At 40.3% G+C, this 23,090-nt stretch overlaps 1 protein-coding gene across 24 annotated transcripts in view; it reads right to left on the bottom strand.

Annotated features, from left to right (window-relative positions):
* NRXN1 (neurexin 1) overlaps positions 1–23,090 on the bottom strand; it is a 705,459-nt gene that overhangs the window by 268,098 nt on the left and 414,271 nt on the right. For 3 of the 24 annotated variants that reach the window (XM_071739806.1, XM_071739808.1, XM_071739809.1), the window contains exon 1: positions 19,939–21,060. The exons of 20 other annotated variants lie outside the window; for them this stretch is intronic. In XM_071739806.1, the coding sequence (XP_071595907.1) occupies positions 19,939–20,350 (412 nt within the window). In that variant the 5' untranslated portion in view covers positions 20,351–21,060. Of the gene's footprint in view, positions 1–19,938; positions 21,061–23,090 lie in introns of those variants that run through there. One more of the 24 variants, XM_071739807.1, reaches the window with a different exon arrangement.

Genomic DNA, 23,090 nt, shown 5'->3' with positions numbered 1-23,090 from the left:
TCTTCTCCTTTTCTAAACAAAGGCCAACTACTCTTCAGCATGACAACATATTCCATTATGTCCATGCCTAAGACAGGAGAACTGAAAAAAAAAAATCTCTCTACAGAGTACATTATACATCCCATTTCAATAGCACATTGTACATCAGTTTTTCATTGTATTAAATTATCTACATGATATATTGGTCGATATTATGTATCATGTATTCATTCCCCTGCAGCAGTTTCAGATTCTGTTCCCTTGAATAATGTAATGCAACTGTCAGTTCTTGTCCTGCATCACTTTATTTCATATCACATTACTTCATCCTATACATGGTTCTTTCCCCGTTATGGCAGAGCTGTAATATATGAATCACCACAACTTCGATGTTCTCTCAATATTCTTTCAACTTTGATGTTCTCTCAACATGTTCAATGTCCCTTTCTTTGTATAAAATTACTGGTGAAAAAAATGAGCACAAAATGTTGCAGGGTTACTGAGTGCCCCTTCACTATACACTACCACAGCTGGATTTTCATGTGATTTAATATTGCTCATCTTTACACCATGCACTGATAAGGTAAACAAGAGGGAAACTATTGCATGTGAATAGATGTTTTAAGAGGATATTATTTCTGCAAGTATTCTTCAAAAGTTAGTATAATAGCCCAGTGTTTCTGTATGTTAATAACTAGAGAATGATCTATTAATAACTATTCCATGAATAACCAAGATCTCATTAGAATTATGAATCACAGAATATGAATTAGGTGAATGAACCTTTTGATAGTAATACACCCTCCAGGTCTTGCAGAATAGACCACCCTTCCTCAGACAGGAATTGTTCCTTGAGGCACAGATTTTTCTAGAGCCACCATGAGCAAACTGTTGCTAAAAAATACAATCCCTGGCAATTTGGGCTGCAAAGAGATGAAGAAAGCAGCAAAGGAACAAAATAGGGTAAACTAGCATAGAACTGAAAAGTAATAGAGATTATGAGACATTTATTCATCCACCTAATGATGACAACTGATTTTTGACTCAAAGTTTCTCCAGTTCAAGGTGAGGAACATTGAATGACTTAAAATTTTATTTTTTTCCAGATTGGCAGGTGAAAGTTTGGAGGAAGATAAAAGATAAACTAAGTATTTTTATGTTCCTTTTCTAATCTTTTTTCCCCAACTCTTTTGCAGTGAAAACAGTTTCACAAAATCTTTATGAGAAGGCTGCGTGTAGGCCCTTCTAAACCCAAACTCCTCTGCAAGTATTCTATACAGGGTTTCAGCATAAAAAGAGGCTTTGCAACTTTGTTCTTCAAGTTTATATACTATGGTCACAGAAAGAGATGAGATTAATTAATCTAACAAAATTTCTCCATTTTGGTAACCCTCTTTTAGAGGAAAAACTATTACTAGCTTCTAATTACAGGTTTAAGAGATGATCACACTGGGCATTTCTCAGATCCTTCATCTTTCTTAAAAATAATGGTCTTTGACTAGCACACATTTAAAGGAAAATTACGTAGTCAAGCCACTGTCAGTCACAGGCTTATTCTCGTTTCTACTGACATCTGTATGTGATAAAGCCTACTGTACAAAAAAAAAAAAAAAAAACAAAAAACCAAAAAACACCTAAGACCAGCTTGGCTAGTAATTAATTAGTTGAACCAGCTTTGCTAAGATGGGTCATGCACTTAGTTCTCTAGTTCCTTAACCAAATTGTCTGATCAGGTTTGCAAATAAGATGTATGTAGTGAAAACACAAATCAAAACAGAGTTGTAGTTGTATTTCTATAATAAGTCACCCGACGGTATTTTTGTATGGGAAAAGAAAAAATTAACATCTATAACTTATAATTATTTAGTTAATGTATTCTGAACCAACAAGACTATTTCACAAACTTGCAGATGTCCTTCCATGCGTTGACCTAATTTACAGATTTAAGAGAGCTAGCTCTCAGACGTTCAGAAAAAAAGAGCACATAGGTTTATCTTCCTGTTTTGTAAAAATGTAATATTATGTGACACATAGCCTTGTTCATTTCAGATATTCTGTACATGTAATATATTATAAATGAAAAGGTGTTATTAAACGAGTAAAACAGTCTCAACACAGAGATATGAACCTGCATGTTCTGCAAGACCATGAATTTTAAATAAACTGTTCTCCGATTAATTGATGAAGATGCTAAAAAAAAGTAGCAAATACTTTCACTAGCAGTCACCACAGAAGTTTTTTCTTCATGACACAGGTAGCCTCTAAGACTGAAGATTGCTTTCTGAAGGTTTTCCTCACCATTCAACCATGACCAACCCTATATGGCATTGTCATGAGGTTGAGATGGGACATGGAGGGGTACAAAAGAGACTCAAACCACAAAAAACCTCAACCATTTTATATCCAATGTAATGTCACTTTTTTCTTAGTGCTGTCATGACAAGCACTAAAAGGCACAGAACATTTTTATTATGGTATTTTTATTATAAAATATGCTCATATTTTCTTGGTATAGCATACCATCATATACTGTTCTTTTTTTCTTTCACAAAAAAAAAAAAAAAAAGGAGCCTGTTTTTTTACTATTAATTGGCTGTAAGCTTGAGGATATTATTGCTATTACCTACCGCCTAACCTAGAAGTAGGTTGGAAGAGTTGGGGAGGAATAGGGAGCAAGAAAAGAGACTCTTCAAATTCAGTTTGAAGTAAAGAAGACAAGGGTTTGAAGATTGAAACCTGCAGCTTCAGCAGGGGCATTCAATGGCTGATATCTGGCACCAAATGGGGCACCTAAGAGGAAAAGCAAGAACCTCTACTCTCTGAAGGGCTCAGGCTTCCTGTCTGAGCTGAAATACTGAAATACAATCTCTCCAGACTGAACACAGGAACAACAATGGATCACACACACTTGATCCCCTTTGTTACTTTGTCATGCCAGATCTGCAGCCCTAGAGAATTATTAGCATCCAGGAGTCTGGTACTTTTTTAAAAGTAAAAAATGAATTACTGTGGGAAAGTTTACTTTAAAGGTTTGCACACTATGTTTTGGTAGCCATACAGCTCCTGCTCTTGTTAAATGAGCATAGACCTAGATTGCAACCATCAGGTACCAACTGAGGTTAGATTTATATTACAAAAAATAACTTCAACTAAGAAGTACCATGTTTCTGCTTTCTGACATCACGGCTATACCTCAAAACAAAACTACAACCACTGAGAGAAAAAAACATAAAAAAATAAAATTTGAGAAATTCAGAGAAAACACAGGAACAAGGTCACATACTTTCTAAGATCCTGGTGATAATTTCCACCCATCTGGGTGAAGCTGAGTAAGCAGTGGATCTGCCATACTACCAACAGGTCAAGTGGCCCACACCGCCCAGAGCCTTTCTCACATTCTGAGGGGAAATTCTTCACCCCTGCAGTTACCTCACCTTTAATAGATATGGCCTGAACCCTTTTCACAGTGACAGGAGGGCATAACTGCTTTTGGTGAAACTGTCACAGATCCCAGGCTAAAGCAGCAGGGCAAATACCAGTTTTTCAGCCAGGATGGTATTTTCAGCTATACCTATACAAGTCCCTTTCAGGATTTACTACACTTGGATCTGGGTCATATCACCTACATGAAATGGTAGCCTTAGCATAAACTCAGTAGAAAGAATAATTTCTATAGAGCCTTAATATGTGCACAAAACACCTGTGTTTGTGAAAAACAATGGTTCTCAGTGGTATACAGCAATATCTGCTACCATAAGGGAATCCATCAAATATTATTATCTTGTTTAGGACAAAACAGCCTTTTATAGACTGTAAGAGTAACTGGAACACACATAACTTATTCCAATTAGCTGGAAGTCCTGACATAGCAGGTGGCAGCAGTGCATCCATTACTATAATGTGGAAAATATATGGTGCATGGCAACAGGCAGTTGTATTTGTCTTGATTATGGAATCTGAAAACAGTACTTCCTACTCTATCTGCTGTGGAAAATTCACTCTTTCTGACCCTAGCACAGAAACGAGCCTTGAACAACATATACAGGTGACACATTCATGTTTCTTCTGCTAAATGAATTTTAGGGCTATGACTCATTTATGCAGAGAATTGTGTTAATTACCCACGACCTCCAGACAATTCCACCATAGGATGTCTGGATCTAAATTCTGCCTGATGCCTCAAACATGCCTTTGTATCAACAGGAATTTTATGAACAGAGCAGTTACTGCATCATTCCCATTGACTCCTAGAAGATGGGAGATCAAACACTACTAACCAGATTCACAATTTGTTACATTCTGCAGCCTTCTATTGTTGGACAAAAAAAAAACCTTTTTACAACTGGAAATGAGAGTTTCTTGCCATACAGTTGAACAAGACATAAAAATCTCTAAAGAAAAAAGTAGCCTGATGCTCTCACTGACCCTTTGGATTAGCCATATATTACAGCAGAGGATGAAAGTGTTGCAAATACCTGGCCCAAGAGAAATAAATGTAAATCCCTTTTTAAATAGCAATTACAGAATATTATTCCTTATCCATTAATTCAAAATATATTTTATTCAAGATTGTTCCTGACCCTACAGGAGGCAGGGAGGAATTCTTAATTTACTGATGGGAAGCCTGAACACCACAAGCTAACTTACTTCCCAGAGGTGCCATATGGAGGGTGCCAGAGCACCTGGAGATCTCTGTTTCTACTCCTGTGCTTAACACCAGTCCTGCCAGACAAATACTCTGTGTGAACACACGCATTCTGTGGGACTTATAAACAGCTAAAATCATGTCTTTATACACAAACCTAGCCTTTGAGCTAAGACAACAGATTTGAAACACAGAGAAACACAGTCTGATTGTTCAGGATGCCTGAGATCAAAACCTGCCTTGTTAAACATTTCACTGGAATAGCCACATCAGTCATACTTTTTTTTTTTTTTCCTAAATTCAAGATGTAGATGGCATAGTAACAGCACTGTCCTAATTTTTGCAATGTCTTATTAAAAGGATACGTACAGACATGCATGTATCATGACTGAAGACTCTTACTTCAAAGAGTTATATTTTTGAACCCAGTCCAGGGAGCCAAAAATGACAGTTGAAGACAGCTGATCATTTTTCACACAACCAGGCAAATCTCTTAGCAAAGGGCTGATATTTCTCAGGAAACTGGTGTATCTGGTATGTTCAGATAATTCTATGGATAAAGAATTCCAGCCTCACCTGCAGACCCTGCTTTCCTTTAAGGGTCTCCAATCAACACATTTACCACACCTAAAAAAGACTGATCTGGTCTCATGTAGGTGTTTTTCTTTAAAAAAAAAATAAAACTATTTACAGAAGATGTGAAGCATTACTTTCTTCTCTCAATAAACAATTTTTGATCAAAGGAAAAAAATCAATTTATATCTTCAATTTAAAGTAATTTTCCCTGATCAGGACTAGATAAATGACCAAAAATTGTAAGTACAATAATTTTGTTTCACATGCATGAACTAGTATATGGGACAGCTAAATGACAAATGGTATCATCATCATACCTACCAAGTTGAAACACAGTGTTTTGTTACTCTTACTAAACACTTGTGGGGGAAATTTTAATTATGAAAGCAAAAGTGGCATGCCAAAAGCATTCTGCTATAGGAAGTCTTACAAGAAAAAAAAAGACAGGAAATAGTCTTGTGCATTATTCATTTAAATAAAATAAAAATAAAAAAAGACAATGCTGCAGAAGATAAGAAAAATTATGCATAAACAGAAGTCCATGCAAACTTTCAGCAAGATGTTTAGCCTGTTGTTTTAATTTATGTTTAAGATGCAAAGACATCTTAATTAAATTAGCATTTATATAGAGTTCTCAATTAAATGGAACATTTAAGAAATGCCCAGAGTATAAAATGACATCTAATGCTAAAATACCTGGATAAGACTTCAGAATGTGTACCTGTAACTTCATATCTAGATAATTCATTTGACAATCCTAGCAACAGTGTTTACCATGTACAATTTTTATTTCCTAGAGACTGTATTGCTACATGTGACCCCCAAAAACATCGAACAAGCAGCAGTTTAGTTTCAGTGAAGGCTCCTTATCTGCTTTCTTGAATTAAACAAGACTTTCCATGTCTTGTGTGGCATTAGCTTCCCACCACCATTCCCAATTTGGGGTGCTGGTCAAGCTGAAAGCAAGGCATTTACTCCCTGATATATCAGTAATGCTCTCCCAGTTTTGGAGCTTGTGACAATGAAGAACATATTTTATCCAATGATGCAGTCACTCTTTTGATTAGGTAACTCTCTCTGCCATTTGAAGGGTCCTGCATCTTCAACAGATCTGGCAGAACAAATGTTGTAATAAGCAATTTAGAGAACAAGCTGAACTGCCAATCTTCCTGGAAGGTACTTCCATTAAACACTTTAAAATATACTTTCCGACCACCTCTATCAGAAGAGGGTCTGAACTAGATGTTCCTGGCACCTAATACAAGACCTCACTTGACATACATCCCCCTGTATCTCCTGGTATGGACACATCTCATTGCTGGGTCTGGTGAAGAAAGTGTGGTGCCCTGAAAGCCATGGCTGACTGCAGCATGAGTTAATGGAACCTTGCTCACTCAGCCACTGCTTTATACACAGAATGTAGAACCCTTATAACATGGTGAAGCTAACCCATATATAATTTTCTTATTTTCTGAATATCTGGGTAATCACGTCAGAAAGAGTTTTAGATGCATGCTATCTGCCATGGAGGAGGCAAGAGGCTTTTCTTCTGTATGGTGTTTAATGTTACAGTATATGATTGAGGACATGAAGTGTAGGTAAGTTTGCCTGTAGCTGCAAGTCTCAATTTTATTAAAAAAAAAACAAAACTGCTTACTGTTTTTTCTTTACTTACTGTTTTTTCATTATTTTCCTTTCACCTAATGCTTAGGACTAACATTTTTAGAAGCTGGTGACCCACATTGGATAAACAGTCTCTTCATTTATACATCGTATTTACCTGCATTGCTTTACTCTTGTGATAAATACTACATAGCAGATAAATCACTTTAATTTCATTAATGAGCTATCCACAGGACTGTAGAAGTAATCTGCAACAGTCTGTGTATATTCAAATTAGAATTTTGAGTCAGCAATGCAGAGTGCTCGTGAAAACACTACCTGCAGACTCAAGTCTGAAAATGCAAATGAAAAAGAAAAGAGTATCCTCTCCTTGCAAATCTGTTACAAACTTGGTATCCATTTCCTAGAAAACTACTAATAAGCCATGAACTTACTGAGAAATGGTAATTGGTTTTACCCTTACTAGAATTTAATACACTTGATCAGATAATTAAAACAACAAGGCTGCAAGGTAAGTGTTCTACAGGGTCCTTGCCTGACTGACTACAAAAGAACACAGGGACACAACACCACACTGATCTAGAACTAAGATAGAATGGCTTAACATGGCAATACTTCCAGACTTCTTAAAAATGCTGATCTATAAACAGTAGATGTACACCTGTAAATTTTAAGTACTGTATCTTCACTGTCCATATCTAGATGCTTGAAAATTATGCAGTATAGCCCAGAACATTTGGATTGATGTCTCCACTGAAACCAAAGACAAGAAACATTTTATAACTTCCTAAGTGACTGTCCAAGAATATTTAATGGGTTCCGATGAAGATGTAACAAACATATATCTAATATAATGGAAGAAGCTGTCCCCCAGCTGTGTTTATTAGAAAATACATGACTACTAAATCCTAATCCATTCTATAGGAAAATAAGCAAAAGAGGTGTAACTGTTGCAAGAAAAATAGCCTTATTATAACAAGATCTAAGAATATATTTATTTCAGAATTGGATTAGAGGTATGACAATCTGTGCCACATAGCAAAAAGGTCTGTGCCATTAATCAAGGAATCTAAAATTTGATAAAATGTGTGTCTACAGAAGGATCGTTTCATAAATGCATTTAAGTGAATATGATGTAATAAATTGAGCCTACGGACATGTACTGAATAAATATTTATGACAGCAGTAAAATGTGCCAGTGGTATTTATTATTTCAGCTTTCTCCATGACAGGTAATGATTTTTTCCCTTCTAATTACAATGCAGCGCTACATCTTTATTTTTAGTTTTCCTACAGCATATATGCACCAAGCATATACTGTATGAAAAAAATAACGTTTTAAAAATGCCATACAAAAGTCAAAACCTTCATGCCACACCGCAGATCTCCAGTCCAAGGGAACATATTTCCCTATCAGAGAATACAAATTGACCTAGGACCTCAAAAACTACTAAAATACCCTATTCACACCAAGCTTCTGTTAGCTAAGAGTAAGCCCCCTGACTACTCATCTCTTTCTGCTATCAGTAAAGAAAATTATGAAGATGCTAAGCAAAAGAATGGTGATTCAAATTTTATGCCTTGCTCTGAGGGACTAAAATTATACTTGAGTGACCTGGAGAATTTGTAGTGAACAAATTCCATCCAGACCCTATTTTATGCATACTGTTAGAGAACACTCATCCCTTGGACTATTCACAGAAAATCTGAATTTTGAAAAACAATCTTCAAGCCCATCCTCTGGCAAACCTTATTTGCAGCCCCTCCTCTCTACAGAGATCCCTCATGTCAATGCAATATGAAACAGGATTTCAGTACACGAGGAACAGCTTATTAATTTTACACAGCTCTTGAGCTATTTTGAAACCTACCCTGGAGAGTACTGTCAGCAGTAGAGAATGATTATTTCCTCAGCTTTCTTTTCTTTTTCTATTCAATGCATCTGCTTAGCACAATAGGCTCACAAACCTGACTAAAATTTCTAGATGCCACCACTATACAAACAAATATATTAAAAATTATAACATCTATTAATAAATAAAAGACACAGGACATGATGTATTACTCAGGAAAAAAAAATCCATGAAATTATGAAGGAAAGTTAATGCTGACCTTCTGTCTGTATGTTAAATCTTCAGGTCTATTGGCATTGCACACGGTAAATCGCACAGACTCACTGCAAACTAAAGAGCCTTGTCCCAGTCATTCTCACAAATAATGTCTTGTGAAATCATTCTGATGAACTGCTAATTACCCTAATCGTCTTAAAGTAACATATGAAAGCTACTAATCCTTACAAACAAAGCTAGATGTGTCTTCACTAAAGGAAATCCTCTCCCTATTCACATTCAGTTATGGGATAGAGACAAAATGCTTCTCCTAGTGATGTCAACATTTAAACATCCAGAACAATTACTTGGAGAGGGAACATTTAAATAACAAACAGTATCTCTAAAATAAAATGACATGATGTGAAGCCACCGGTTCAAATCTAGACTCAATGCATTATGACTGCCCTTCTCACTTAATAGACATCAGATACCACAAACAACTGCAATTACAAGACAAGTGAAGAACAATATTTAGGGAACTGTCCCCCATATGGCCCCAAAAATGACAGAGAGTTTGAAAAGATTTGACTTATATCAAAAGACAGGCAAGTCTCATCTGTGAAGGCTCTCATCTGAGAGCTCTAAGTTCGGTGTACTGGCATACACAAAGATCAGTATTTTATGCCTTTTCTACATTCAAAATAATTACATTAGCTCTATAAAAATGAAACCAAATAACAGCAAATATTCGATGCTAAAAAACCAAACCAAACCAAAAAAACAACCACTAATTTTCACAGCGAGAAAATATTTCAGCTTTTTTTTTTTCTTAAACAAAGGTATGCTCTGCCTGCTCGACCCATTTTCCCTTTCTTCTTCCCCTCCTCCATTTGCCTCACCCTTTTTCTTTTTTTCACCAATCATTTCTATTAATCCTACAGTATGACATACATACCGAAGGAAGGAAGAATGGGATTTGTTCTGTTACTGTTACATTGTTTTAATGGTCCTGTGTCTTAGTATTAGCGCAATGCAAGAGAATGAACCAGCAACAGGGAACTCAGCTAGGCTTTGTTTAATTCCTTTTCCCATTTCAGGCTGCTGTGTGACTTTAGATGCTTGTCACATTTAGATAGGTAAAGCTGTAACTCCCGAAATAAACTGAATGGCTATTCATTAACAGGCACAAGGCTGAGCAGAATAGCCTTTAACCTCAGCTGAGCTTGGTTTTTTGCTTGACACACAACTGTGGGCAAAGCAGAACCCAATGAATTGCTTGCGGAGGGATGACTGAGGGCTGGCATACGCTAAACCAGCATGGGATCTGCTGGAAGCTATGCCAAGTGACAACAGAGTGTTACACACCCTGGCCATGCCCCAGATACGTCTCTTACATCACGGGCAAGTGCACAAGAGACACAGAGGGAATTTTCGGTTGGCCAATCTGACCACTGCGTGATTTCTTTGAATCTTTCAAGGGGGGGAACACAAACGAGCAGCTGATTTACCATGCCTCAGCTCCTCTCCATGAAAAGGGAACGACCATTACAGAGAAGCCTCTTGCCAAGATTTGCTGTGGAGCTGCAGAGATACCAGTACTGATGCAGGACAAGTGTTAACATATGTGTGCCACTTTTCAACGTTATAGTTAGGAACAGGGGGGGTGGTGGTGAGAAGGGGGGCTAGCAATGTTGAACTGATTTACTCAAAGAACCACTTAGCAATAAATCCTTTTATCCCCTCAATATTCCTTTTTTCCAAACTACCACCACACATCATATGCATATGCAAATTTACTCCTAGATTACTTTTTTTTTCTTCCAATTAATATAATTACATTTGAACAAAAATGAAAGAAAAAAAAAAGGATAGTGATTATCAAATAGCCATCAGAGATTCAAGTTAACAACCTGAAACAAACAGAAAATATTTGCAAGATACTGACATATTTATTTACTCACACTACAATTGCTATAATCTGCTGAGGAGCTTTTCTCACATCTCCAGCAGTGACCTTGTATTGAAACCATGACATTTGTCCCAAAAGCCATGAAAGACCCGAACTGCACATAAACCCACCTTCCCAAAGTCTAAGGCATAAGCCCTCTAACAGCCAAATTTTATACTACAAGTGCAACAAATAGATAGGATCTGAGAAGTCCTCAGTTAAGCCACTTGAAATTTGTACCAGTTAATAACTGTCATATCTCAAGTAAATGTTTCTATAGGTATCTAGCAGATGTATCATTTTTCGTCATGTAGTTATTTACTTCTGCTAACCTCAAGCTCTTCGAATCTAAGCTCCTCTACACTTACACACAAATTGCATTTTCATTTAGATAATGATACAACTCATTATATCATTGCCAGCTATAAACTGAAATGCAAGTGTCTGAGTTAGACATTTACAGAGCACTATTCTTCTCAAAAGACTAACTCCTCTTATCTGCATGCTTAACTACAGTTTTGCAATGTCTTGAACAGTATCATATCACTTTAAGATGTCTATTCTTGCTGTTGTTGCTGCAAAAGAATGTTATTACCATTCTTTATTCACTCCCTCTTAATGCTATACAGTAGATTTCAATATATTCATGCCAGACAACAGCTAACGCTGTCAAATTGTGCTGAGTGATGAAAAGCAAACTTTATGAGGTAATGGGAGAAGTTAAAAATTACCATAACAAAAAACATTCTGGCTTCAGTCTTAGTGAATAACTTTTTTCATTACAAGTCCACACAGTTGAAATGAGCGTTTGGACTACATACCCTTATACATAACACATTCTAACCAACAATTTCTAATTGCAGCATGTTGCATGTTTCTTAACCACAGTACTTGAAAGTCTTAGAACTCATAGGGCATAAAGTGAGCAGTTATACTCCTGCTACTTAAGTGGAATTTCCAAGCAATAAAAAATTACTTGGAAAAACTTCCAAGCAATAAAATAATGGTAGAGTTCTCCCCTCCCTTCTCTGGCCCATGAAGTGTTGTGTTTAATTTCACTTGATATGGTAAATTATTTAGGAAGATGAACATTCACATTTCTTATTTTTTTAGAATAATCAATAGAGGTATTTGAGAGCTGCTCTGAATGCACAGCAAGACAAACTGCAAACACAAACCAGCCTGAGAGGAGCATGGGTGGAAGGATGGGGCTTGGATGGGAGCCACAGCATGTACTGACCAACTGAGACATGAGGATTTTAAGATGCATTTATTTAGACACAGCCGAAGGGGCTAATCTCACATCTGTTGTTTTGTCACAACTCCTAAAACCCTCTCTGTGGGCACCGAATATCCAAACCCAAAATAACAGCATGATTCAATTCATGCTCATGTGTTTTCCATAAATATGGCAATTCATTATTCTTGCTTAAAGTTGCCTCATAATTCTTGCCATGTGAAATAAAGACAACACATTCAATAACTGCACCAAAGCCATTTAAAAAACACATGTGTATGCATTATTTGCAATCCTTCATTCACATCTTAAAAAGCATTGTTTTGGTGGAGGGAATCCACACCAGACGTGCTGCGTGAATGAGGGACATCTGATCTAACAGAGACAGAACAGGGCATGTGATGCAGCAGAAATTTTGTGCTTGACCTCAGGAAGTGCAAATTAGGCCTAGGACAATGATCAGAAGCAGTGTCTTCAATTCCTTCCCATCTCCTTACCTCCACTGGTCAATGAGGAGAAGACAAGCCCACAGTCATTTCTCCCAATCTCCTCTCCACCTACTTCCCCAGGCTCTAGAGGAAGTCGAACACCTCCAGCCATTCAGCAAAGCAAACATGGATTAAGACAATGTCTGACTCCTTTTTAAGGTGGAGGAAATTTCTCAGAGCTTTTTGAAGTTTGTTCAAGTCTAGCCATTCTCTGTTCTTTGTTTTACAACTGCAGATGAGCTGAATTAATGAAGTAAATTAGAGAAGCTCTAACTCTGTTGCAGATATGCAGGGATAAAAAATATACTTGGAGAGCAGTCAATTTACTTTAGTAACATACTGGCATTTCTTTGAAGATACAGCTGCAGCAAAAGAGAGTTAAAGAAACATTCTAAAACATTCTGTGATTCTGTGAAACAGTTAACACATCTGTCATTTCTGAGTAGGTATTGCTAAGACCCCAGAACAACAGAACTGTCTGAGCAAATCTTTTATTGTTGCGCCCCCCATGTCTCCATACTTGAGCAGCAAGCCCTTACAGAAATTTAGAAGCAATTGCTGCAGTTTTCTACAGGTATTCATGACAGAGATGGTGACTGTGTCTGTGTGGCATCCTACCCACCACCTTATCCAGCATCCAGCAGCACTATTTCTCCCCTCCACGTTTTCCACTTTATTTCATTGACTGATTTTTTCTGTCAACTAAGGGGGAAGAGAATAATTGTATTGTTTGGACCAATTATGTCTGTGGTTAATGAATATCATCACTGAGTATTTTTTAACATTAACTATTAGAGAAACACTCTCCCAACATAACACTATGAACCTTTTTCTCTCTATTTCTGGTGCAGCTGTGATATGCATACACATGTAGTGAACACATGTGTGAACACAAATGTATGCAAACTTATGAGAATGAGGGGAGAAAATTTATTCCAGACACCAATGTTGCTATTTGAAAGCAAAAGTTGTGTCGACATGTACATGGCCTCCCTATGTTTGCTACTCTTAACTTGTAGAAGTGTCATTACTTATAACTCACTTTCATCAAATCAGCCTGTTCCATTCTACCTATAATCACAGCTACATTCACAAGTCAACTTATTATCACAGCAAGATCCATCAGCTCTGCCTACACTGTATTTACAAACTAGAAGTTGTTAGCTTAGAAAATTTTGCTATAGATACTGTAGCAGACCTGAGGACATCAACCTTAATAGCAGAGACATAGATTAACTGACACTGGGAAAAGACAAGAAAGAGGTCAGTAATGTCATCTGGATTACTCAGTAATGTTAAGAGCTATTGCAAGCTTTGACCAAGGAGAAGACAAAAGATTAGCTTCAGTGACCTACTCTACTCCTTCCATGATCCCTGGAAAATCTAACAATCAAGCATATCATCCTATGGCTAACCATGATGATGGGCACCTGTGTGAGAAGGCTGAGAAAGCATTAGGAGTGTAGAATTGGTTGTGCTTACTCACAGTGGGTATAACAGTTGTACATCAGAGCTTTGTCTAGAGTTCTCCCCTGGACTAAAATGAAAAGACAGAAAGAAATTTCCCTTAAAGCCAAGTCAACTTCTTGCTATCAGAAAAAAATAATCTTTGAAAATTAGAAACAGCAAGAAGCACGCTGTATTGAATGCTAAATTAATTTCTTCTGATAGTTTATTTCAAACAGTATTTCATTAAAAGACAATAAAACATGCTTTAAATCTAGAAAAACATGGTTACTGCAGGCTGAGGAAAAAGTGGAATTGCTGATAAGTGACAACAGAGTGTTGTTATTTATTTAGCTCTTGTAAAGGCACCTCAGTCAATCAATAGTTGGGCATGTACTAAGGTAGTAGGGCTTCTATAAAGATACTTATCAGAAATCCCTGAGCAACATTCCACTTTTGATTATAGTGTTCCAGACTGCCCACCACGCTGGTGAAGACTGTATGCCTCTTTGACAAGCCATACTGACAGAAATAATAATACAGAAACCACATTTCCTAATATGAATATCTAACTGCACAGCCAATTAACCACTATGCTGACTGAAATTGCTTTGTTATTCCTTTTATTCCAACTGATGTTAATTCTTTGGCAGCTGATGGGGATAATAATTGATGGAGCATATTGGAAATTTTGAAAGAGGATATAAAATTTATATAATTTAAAGATGTGGAGAAAGTTGCTGTGCTTTACAGTCTTAAAACATGAAAACATCTCAGTTATGTGTAAGAAGTACCCAGAGCAGAACTAGTAAGGATTTGAAAAATCTTGAATGGAGATATAAAACAAGAAGATTGTGATATGCAAACAGGTTTGAAAAAAACAAAACAACATTTAAAAAGATCTCTTTCTAAAAAAAAAGGCAATTAAAACATGAAGATGAGCCTTTTTCAATTCTACTTCTAATACCACATTGTGCAAAAATGCTTGAACATCTGGAAACATTTACATTTGATGCTTTAATCAAAATACAGCCCTTTTCTGCAACATAATAAGCATATTCTAACAAAAAACCCCCACCCCCTATCATTTACTGTAACCCCTAAAAATATGTTTCATTATATGCAGGAATAGAAATTCCACTACATAAGAAATAAAAGACCTTAAAATAATTTTTACCTACAGTAATAAGTCTTTTCTTGTGGTTCTCTTACACAGATAAAATGCTACTAAACATCACATGCACATCTTTCAACATTTGTTTTGGTCACAGGGTTGCAATTGTGGTCTTGCTACAGCTACCAAAACTCCTGTGAAGTTCAACAGGCTGCTTCTTTGAACAAAGACCATCTAATCCAGCCCACAACCTGGCACTTCAATAATGGCTCCAGAAGTGCCTCTAAATGGACACAGGGTGGATGAATCCAGTGCACTTCATCAACAACTGGAAAGCAGAGACTGGAAGAAACTGTGCTAGCTCAGAAGTGGGAGATCAGTACCTATGTTCCTGCTGCCATGACACATTCTGGACAGGAGGGAACATGCTGTGCTCAGCCTCTCACCTTCAAAACCTCACTAGCAACTTCTCTTCCTCAAAGCCTTTCCACCAACTCTTCTTCCTGCTCAGGAACTTGGCTGTTGAAGCACTTTTTGATCCTCTGTTCAACAGCTTAAATCCCTTTACTTTTCCATTACAATGGTCCTTAGCTTTTCCTCATCTCTAACAACAACTCTCTTAATAACTGCCCCCACTACACTAATCCCTCTACTTCATACTGCCTCTGCTTCTCCTGAACCACTAGCCTATTCCTTGGTCATAAATCTCATCAAGTCACATCCCTTCTTGCCCTATGCTAACCCAGGTCCTTAAATGCACATACTGCTCATCTATTTCCACCTGTGAGCACATCAATCCAATTCCCTCCCCATTTTTGCCTTTTCTTTCCAAGCACATGCACATACCAGTATGCAAATTTCATTAGTCACCTCCTGGCTCTTGATCTGGCAGATTTAAAAAACCCCAAATCAACTTATATTTATCAGACATCAACTCAAATAGGGTCCTGTGAGGAGAAAGGCGAAACAGCTAAAGAAACAGATTTACTGTATTTGTCATTTGGTAACTTAATGAGGAACTGGGAGGCAAAAAACCACCCAGCTCAATAGAGACTGAAGAGGTGTTTGCAGAAAAGAAGAGGTATGAGGATGGTGACAGCCACCTACATAGTCCCACTATTAACTTTTTTCTTATTCAGTGTGCAATTTTCACTTCACACATGATCCACTATGTTCCTGGATTCTTCAAGAAACTGCCTTCATTGAAAGTTACTGAGAAAGCTACAATTGCTTTCCTTCTATGTGGGTTTTGCCACAGACAAGTCCACATTTTTGTAATCTCGAGGCATGGCAGGATGAACTACTCTACCTATTCTGAAAAAAAACAAACAAACAAACAAAAAAAACCCTCATGGTAGATACAGCTATAAAAAAAGCAACAGCTGTGTTCTGAAATGGAACAAGGAGATAAGACCATAAATCACCAAATACCCCACATGCTGCAGAGACCACTGGCAAGTGCAAAACAGCCCAGGGCTTAAATTTGTGAATATTACTCTATCTCTTATTTCTCTACACATCTTTACAATGCTGATGTCAAGATCCAGAGAATTATTTTCTTACTCCTTCCTGTGGTTAAACTTTTGCCTCTTTGAACCATCTTTCACTTTCTCAAGCTTAATGAGAGTCAGAAAGTGAAGTCAATAAATCATTTTGTCAAGGTTAAAAAAAAATTAATTTTTACTCTTAGTATATGAAAAAAATATGTCCTGAACTACTTTTTGTTTAATAGGGTGAGCTAATTGCTTGGCTGGAATTCTGTTACACCTCTGTAATGTGCAATACTATTCACTAAAAACCCTTGAGGTCATACTACTAAGTAAAATCCCAGCAAAATAACCTGACAAGAGTGTTAGCAGCAAGGTTGTGGTTTGGTTTTTCAAAAGAAGTGGAAAAAATCCAACCATGCTGGGCTTTTGGCTTTGCTTATACTATTAGTTGGAATTGGGTTGGCTCAAGGAAAACTGAAAGAGTCAAAAAATCAAAGCATTTGCAGAGAGGATGGGGAAGTGGCAGGGCCAGCCAGTGCCAGGGGTTAAGGAGAAAGGTGTGGGTGTCTGAGGACCGTAGTGACATTTATTGAACGCCTAGGCAGTGTGATAATTTATCCTTCAACACTTCTGATTCATAATATTAGCAAGCAATGCTTTCATCAGAGATCAGCTAAGTGACCAACACTAAAAGCTCTTTTCAACTTTTATCAGGTACAATGCCACACAAAGCTGAAAAAGTAACAAAAACACAGATATAAGGTTACAGATAAAGGCTGCAACATTTATGTACAATCATATTAGACTAGAACAGAATAACTACCATACTTAAAGGAGCTAAGGCTGAAGGATACAAGCCTAAGAATCAAATTCTGACTCTCAGCTGACTAAGTCAGCAGGTGATGGGACACTGGAGAAGGGCACTCAGATGCCGAGGTAAGGAATAAGCACTCCCAGACCATTTGACTCATGCAGTGACAGGAGCAGTGTCCAACACAGCTCAGACATAAAGAAAAATGCTCCTGTCAGGCTTATAGAAGCAAATGGGAACACCTCTCTAAACAATTAATAATGAAAGGAATTGGGTATTTTTAAACCCTGCCAGGTAACAGAACTTCTGATAAATACAGAAAAGCAATGATGTTTAGACTTACCAAGTAAACACTCTGCAGTGTCTTCTTATGACATGTAACATCCTTCATTTTGTAAAATCAGCTACTTAACTTCTGGAGAGGCTCCTGGGCTTCCCTATGAAGCCCTTAAGTGGCAGCTCCACCACTTCATCTTTCATTTCCTTTAACAAGACTCATTTCTCCTGAGAAAGATGCCTTTTTACACCATCACCCTTTGATTGAGTCCAAGGTTAATGTTGTTTTTTTTTTTTAATTTGCAAAAGATGTGATTTTAAAATAACTCTACAACCACCCATCTTTTCCTCTTGTTCTTTCAGCCTTCCTTCAAATTAATAGCAAGCCCCTAAAGGATATTCCCATATGGGGAGAAATTGAAGGAGCTAAAGAAAAGCATAAGCATGCCCATATATGTGAACAAACATACATCTTTAATTTTCCCCTTTAAGCACATATGGAACAAAACATGCAGCAATCTAAATCTTTCACTGCCTCAGCACACTACAGAGGAGAGCAGGAGAGTGGTGGCCTGAATTTTGCAGTGTATTTTTTTTTTTATTGGTTGGTTTGGTTTTTGTTGGTTTAGGGGTTTTTTGCTTAGTTTTGGGGGTCTTTTTGGTGGGTTTATGATTGGTTTGTTTTGGGTTTTGGGGGGGTTTTGTTTTTGGGGGTTTTTTGGGGGGTTTGTTTGCTTGTTTGTTTTTTTAATTAGGCCATGTATCTTTAAAAAATATACATATATAACAAATTTTTTAAAGAAAAGACATTTCTTTGGCTTTTCTAGCAGTTGAATACTAAAGAATACTAACGAATACCTAGCACAAGGTGGGAATTTTCAGATAGACAGTACTATCATACCACTAACACTGGTGCTGTTAATCATGGAAAAGAATCCAATAAATCCGAACTAAGTCGTGCCCGCAACTGGGTCATCTTGCACAGAGAAGCAAAGGTTAAGTGCAAGATCTGTTTTTTACTTTGCAAAGCTTGTAAATGGCATCACATGATGGTGCAAATGAAGCAAAGCAAGATGACAAAATGAAGAAGAATGAAGCTGTATAACCTAATCAGAAGCCAACAAGGGTTTTTCTGTATCTTTTTTTTTTCCACCGTCAGAGACAAAGGGAGGCTTTGGTTTTAAATCCTTAAAACGCAGTCTGGTGTTTCGCTTTCTTTTACAGGTTTTAGTAACGCTGAACATATGCATATATAATTTGTATATATCTATAAGTAGGTTCATATAAGCACGCGTGTAAAAAGGGAAAAACTGTAACAGGGCTGTTTAAAGGGCGCTGAAGCAGTCTTCTGTCACTTCAAAAACTAAGTACCGGAGCACTGTAATTCCTAAGCAAAATACATTTGCACCTAAAAAAGAATTCTTTTCCCGTCCCTTTCCTGACCGCTACGGTGAGTATTATTTCCCCTTCTCAGTGTCTAAGCGCTAACTTCTCCCCCGACCCCCTGTACAATTAGCTGACCTTTGCTTCAGTCCATCGACTTTCGACCAAGGTAATAAATTGGAAGGAGCATGATCATCACCAGCAATCTCAGCAAGACAGGCTCCCTCCCCGCCTCTCGCTCGGCGCCGGGGTCCCCTCAGGGCCTTGCCCTGCCTCCCTCCGCCGCGGGGGCGGTTTACTCCGGTGTCTGTGTCCCCGGACTGGAGTAGGGACGGTGCCGAAGGGAGGGGTGCATGAAAGGGGACGGACATTGTCAAGGGCTTGGGCTGCCTGGGTGCTCCCACCTGGGAGCCTTCTGCAGCAGGGCGGGGGGGGCGGACGGATGTGAGAGAGCCCCCTCAACCTCCGCCGTCCGCCCCGCCACTACCGACCCCTCCAGGGCTCCCCGGGGCGTGCAGCAAAGGGGATGCCCACCGGCCCCGGGCTGACCCGGGCAGCATCCGCCCTCCTCCCCCGCCTGGCTGGTGGCCAGCCGAGACACTCGTCCCGCAACGTCAGCCTAGCCCCAGAGCCGGGAGCGGTGGGACGGCCCCGCACCCCGCTCGTCGGGACCCAGTTGCAGCCCTTCTCCCGCCCCGACTCCGCACTCCTCTTCCTCCAGGCGCCGGCGGTGGCAGCCCCCGCTCGCGAGGTGCCGGTCGCTCTCCCACCCCATACCCTTCCACACCCTCTCCCCGATCTCTGCGGGGCGGAGGGCGCGGCGCAGACCCGACTCAATCATATCAGGGAACGGAGCAGCGTCCAGACCCACCGTGTCCGCCTCGCAAGGAAGCCGGTGACCTGTAGATAGCGATAGGCACTGAATGATGTTTGCTGCTGCCATGGAAATGGTGAATGTGGTGAGCGCCCAAACTGGAGGCGCCCCACGCCACCCCAAGGAGGCCGCTGAGAGTGAGCGGGACTATCCAGAGCAGGGCTAAGCTGCCCCCGGCGCTGCTGCTGCTGCCGCTGCTGGCGGGTCCCGGCTCCGGGCTGCCCCTGAGGAGCCCCCCCATCCTCCGGTGCACGGCGAGCCGGCCCGTGGCGTTCTCGGGGGGAACAGCGGCCACGGCAAAGGAGGCAAACTTTGGGCAGAGGCGAGCTCGCACACACGGACACGGCGCTGGCTGCAGCTCACCGCACCAGGCGAGCCATCTCTTTCCTTTGGGAAAGCTCATGAGCATTCTTTTCTCCAGGTCTTCGTCTGCCCAAAACAATCCGAGACATAGTCAAGAGGCGGAGAATCCAGGTAGTTCAGAGCCTTCGGAAATAGGTGGAAGAGGAGAAAAGCCCCGCGCTCAAACAATCGCTAGTTTCAGCTTTCCCGGGGCTGGTGCTCATTAACAATACTCCACAGTTGCAAGGGCTACGAGAGTGCCAAGCATTCCCCCATCCTCAGTAATCCACAGTGTAGCAAATAATGCCACATTTCTGCTAAGAAAGAAAAAAGGGGATGCCACTCCATCAGCCAGCGTTGGGAAAGCAGAGAAAAATCAAATTGCTGTTCTTCCCTCCATTCATCTCCAAACTGGTGAGCCCTCACCCAGCGAGCTCTCCCGGCGCGCACACGCACACTCACTCGCACACACACACTCTCGCACACGCTGCCAGACAATAATCAGGCTGCTCCGGCAATCTCGATGGTCTGACTATTGGCAGTAATACCCGAGGATATTTTCAGGGAGAATAGTGCACCCTTATGAAAGAAGATGGGTAAAAAAAATAATACATATATATAGATATAAAAATAACCATGCTTGCGAAGAACAGGGCTATGCAAATCTGCAGTCTCCAAACAGCAAATCGCTGAAGCCTGCATGCAATGCAGAGGACGAGCCTATGTTAAAGAGGGAGGCTGAGTTCAGCTCCCACACAGTCGCGCTGCCTCCCCTCTGCCTTTCGGGAGCCGCGCACTGCCAGAACATGGCTCGGGCGGTGCGGAGGACACGCACACGCCGCTCTTCCCCGCCTGCCACCCTTCCGCGTCGCGGAGTCAGCAACACGGCGGGAGCATTTCCCCCCTCTGATAGTTCAGATGTATCAGTGTCTTGAAAACCCACTTTCATTTTGAAAAAGGACATTTTCGGGTCTTTTAATTGGACTGAACTTCACCCATTAGATGCTTCCCCTCTACCTATTCGAGGATCGGCTTTGATTATTCTGTCATTACAAACACGGAAGCTAACAAAAGAGTTATCGGTTGGGTTTGTGGTGGCTTTTTTATTATTATTTTCTTCCAGCACTACTCAACTACCTCGCCCACCGTAGGGCTGAGAAAAAAAAAAAAAAAAAAAAACCCAAAAAACAAAACAAAACCAAACCAAAACAAAAAAAAACCCCAAAGCAAAAACCACCACCACGTTTCTGGGCTGATCCCCATTCCCCAGCTGCAGGGCGGCGCCGGCAGCACCCGCATGACCCCCCCGGGTGCTTGCTCGACGCTTTTCCTCAGAGTAGCGGGAAGGGCTACCTACCCCCCATCCCCTCCTGCAGCCGCGAGTGGGAGATGTCACATTGAAAAGCGAAGGTCTGCATTCAAAGAAAAAACATTTCTCGGAGTGCCCCGCGCCGCCCCGGAGCCGGCCGCGGGAGGCTCAGCCCCTGCAGTACCGCACCTGGGCACAGCAGGGTGTGAGCCCAACACTGCCGGCACTCCTCGCTCTCCTTCCCTCCCTTCCTGCCTCCCTCCCTCCGTTTCCAGCCTTCCGTAGATCTTGTGCCGTGCCATGGCTTCAGCAGCATGAGATCATGGGTGCGGATGCGTGAAAGGGAGAGGGCGAGCAGTGGAGTGTGTGAGAATGCTTTTTTATACATTTGGCGTTAACTTAAACGAAAACCGCTGCAATATGCTGAAACACTTTCTAATTCGCACGGATCCGAAGGGAAGTGGCAACCCCTTACTCAGCCGCGTAGGCTGGGGTAGGAGAGGCATTTCGCTCTGCCTTTGCTCAGCCCAGGGTAGCTCGCTTCTCCCGGCAACGAGGAGAAACCGCCCTTCCTGGCTGGAGGGGCTGCGACGGGAACTGTACACGGCGACGAAAGTACCCCACACCCCCAGAGCAAGGGGCGAGAAAGAGGCAGCCGCGGCCCCTGCCCGGGGGCGGTGCGGTTTACACCCCGCCCCGCTTGGCAGCATCCCCAAAATCAGCCTCGCCGCGTACCCAAAGTTTTGCAAAGGTGCCGAGGTAAACTGACAGAAGATCTTAAAGCAGTGATGAAAGTACTCGGGGGGAAAAATAGAAAAACCAAACAAAAAACCAAAACCAAAGCTAACTAACAAAAAACGCCACATAACCCACAAACAAGAAATACCAGCCTAGCGCTCAAACCCCTTCTGCCCTTCGTGGAAGCGCACATGCGCACGGGAGGAAGGCGGCAAGAACGGCAGAGGCGGTGCAAGGAGTGGTGGTCCCAGGCAGGTCTCCACCAAGCTGGCCTCTGGAGAGCCATCACCCAGGGAAGGGGATGTCCTCTACCACCTCCGGACTTGCCGGAGGAAAAGGAAGCTTATAAGGAAGTCGGTGATTTTTGCAACCTGTCTCAAGAAGTGTAAAAGAAGTAAAACCCCTCTAATTTCCAAAATATCGGTTTGCAGCTGCCACTCTCGCTTCTTAAAACACAGAATACAATAAATTGTTTCAGAGCAAACGTTTCAGAGTAAACGTTTCAGAGCAAGGAAAAGTAGTAAAAATGAAAGACATTTTAAAGAAACCTTGATTTGGCAACTCTCCTAAAATTAAAACCCCTGATGTTTGTTTCCTGTTCATGCAAGTAATATGTGTTAGAAATTTTATCCATAAATACAACTAGGTTTTCTATCAGTTTGACTCAGGAAACAAAATAGTCACTGGAACCAGTTTTTCAGTAAGCTGTTCACACGTTGCTGCCGTTTAAGAAACATGCAGTAGTTAGCTCACTGTTTTT

This window comes from Heliangelus exortis, chromosome 3 (assembly GCF_036169615.1).
Source record: "Heliangelus exortis chromosome 3, bHelExo1.hap1, whole genome shotgun sequence".
NCBI classification, from domain to species: domain Eukaryota; kingdom Metazoa; phylum Chordata; class Aves; order Apodiformes; family Trochilidae; genus Heliangelus; species Heliangelus exortis.
Note: the sequence above shows the minus strand (reverse complement) of the source record. Positions and strands in the feature narration are given on the sequence as shown.